This window comes from Salpingoeca rosetta (assembly GCF_000188695.1).
Source record: "Salpingoeca rosetta unplaced genomic scaffold supercont1.27, whole genome shotgun sequence".
Lineage (NCBI taxonomy): Eukaryota > Choanoflagellata > Craspedida > Salpingoecidae > Salpingoeca > Salpingoeca rosetta.
The window spans coordinates 385,211-385,440 of record NW_004754907.1 but is presented as its reverse complement, the minus strand read 5'-3'; the positions used below and the strand labels follow the sequence as shown (position 1 = coordinate 385,440).

At 63.5% G+C, this 230-nt stretch overlaps 1 protein-coding gene across 1 annotated transcript in view; it reads left to right on the top strand.

The window, feature by feature from the left end:
- The window catches only part of PTSG_08991 (uncharacterized protein), a gene marked incomplete at its 3' end in the record, with an annotated part of 16,908 nt that overhangs the window by 1,506 nt on the left and 15,172 nt on the right, over positions 1–230 (top strand). Inside the window, exon 3 of the mRNA XM_004989732.1 lies at positions 124–196. Within this exon, the coding sequence (XP_004989789.1) occupies positions 124–196 (73 nt within the window). The remainder of the gene's footprint in view (positions 1–123; positions 197–230) is intronic.

The window sequence follows — 230 nt, the reverse complement described above, 5'->3', positions numbered from 1 at the left end:
ACTACCGCGGCGTGCAGCTGCTGGAGGCCATGCCATCCTGGCACCTCAACACGGGTGCGCTGTGTGCAGCGCGTGGACAGGAACAACAGCAGCAGCTGCAGCAGCACGGTGATGGCAGTGCAGCTGGCGGCGAGCGGATGAGGCGAAGGCGTTTTTGGCGTCGTTCCAGTCGCTGTGTCGCGAGGTTGGACCCGATGTGCTTGAGACGTACACCAAGGCAAACGACCTGG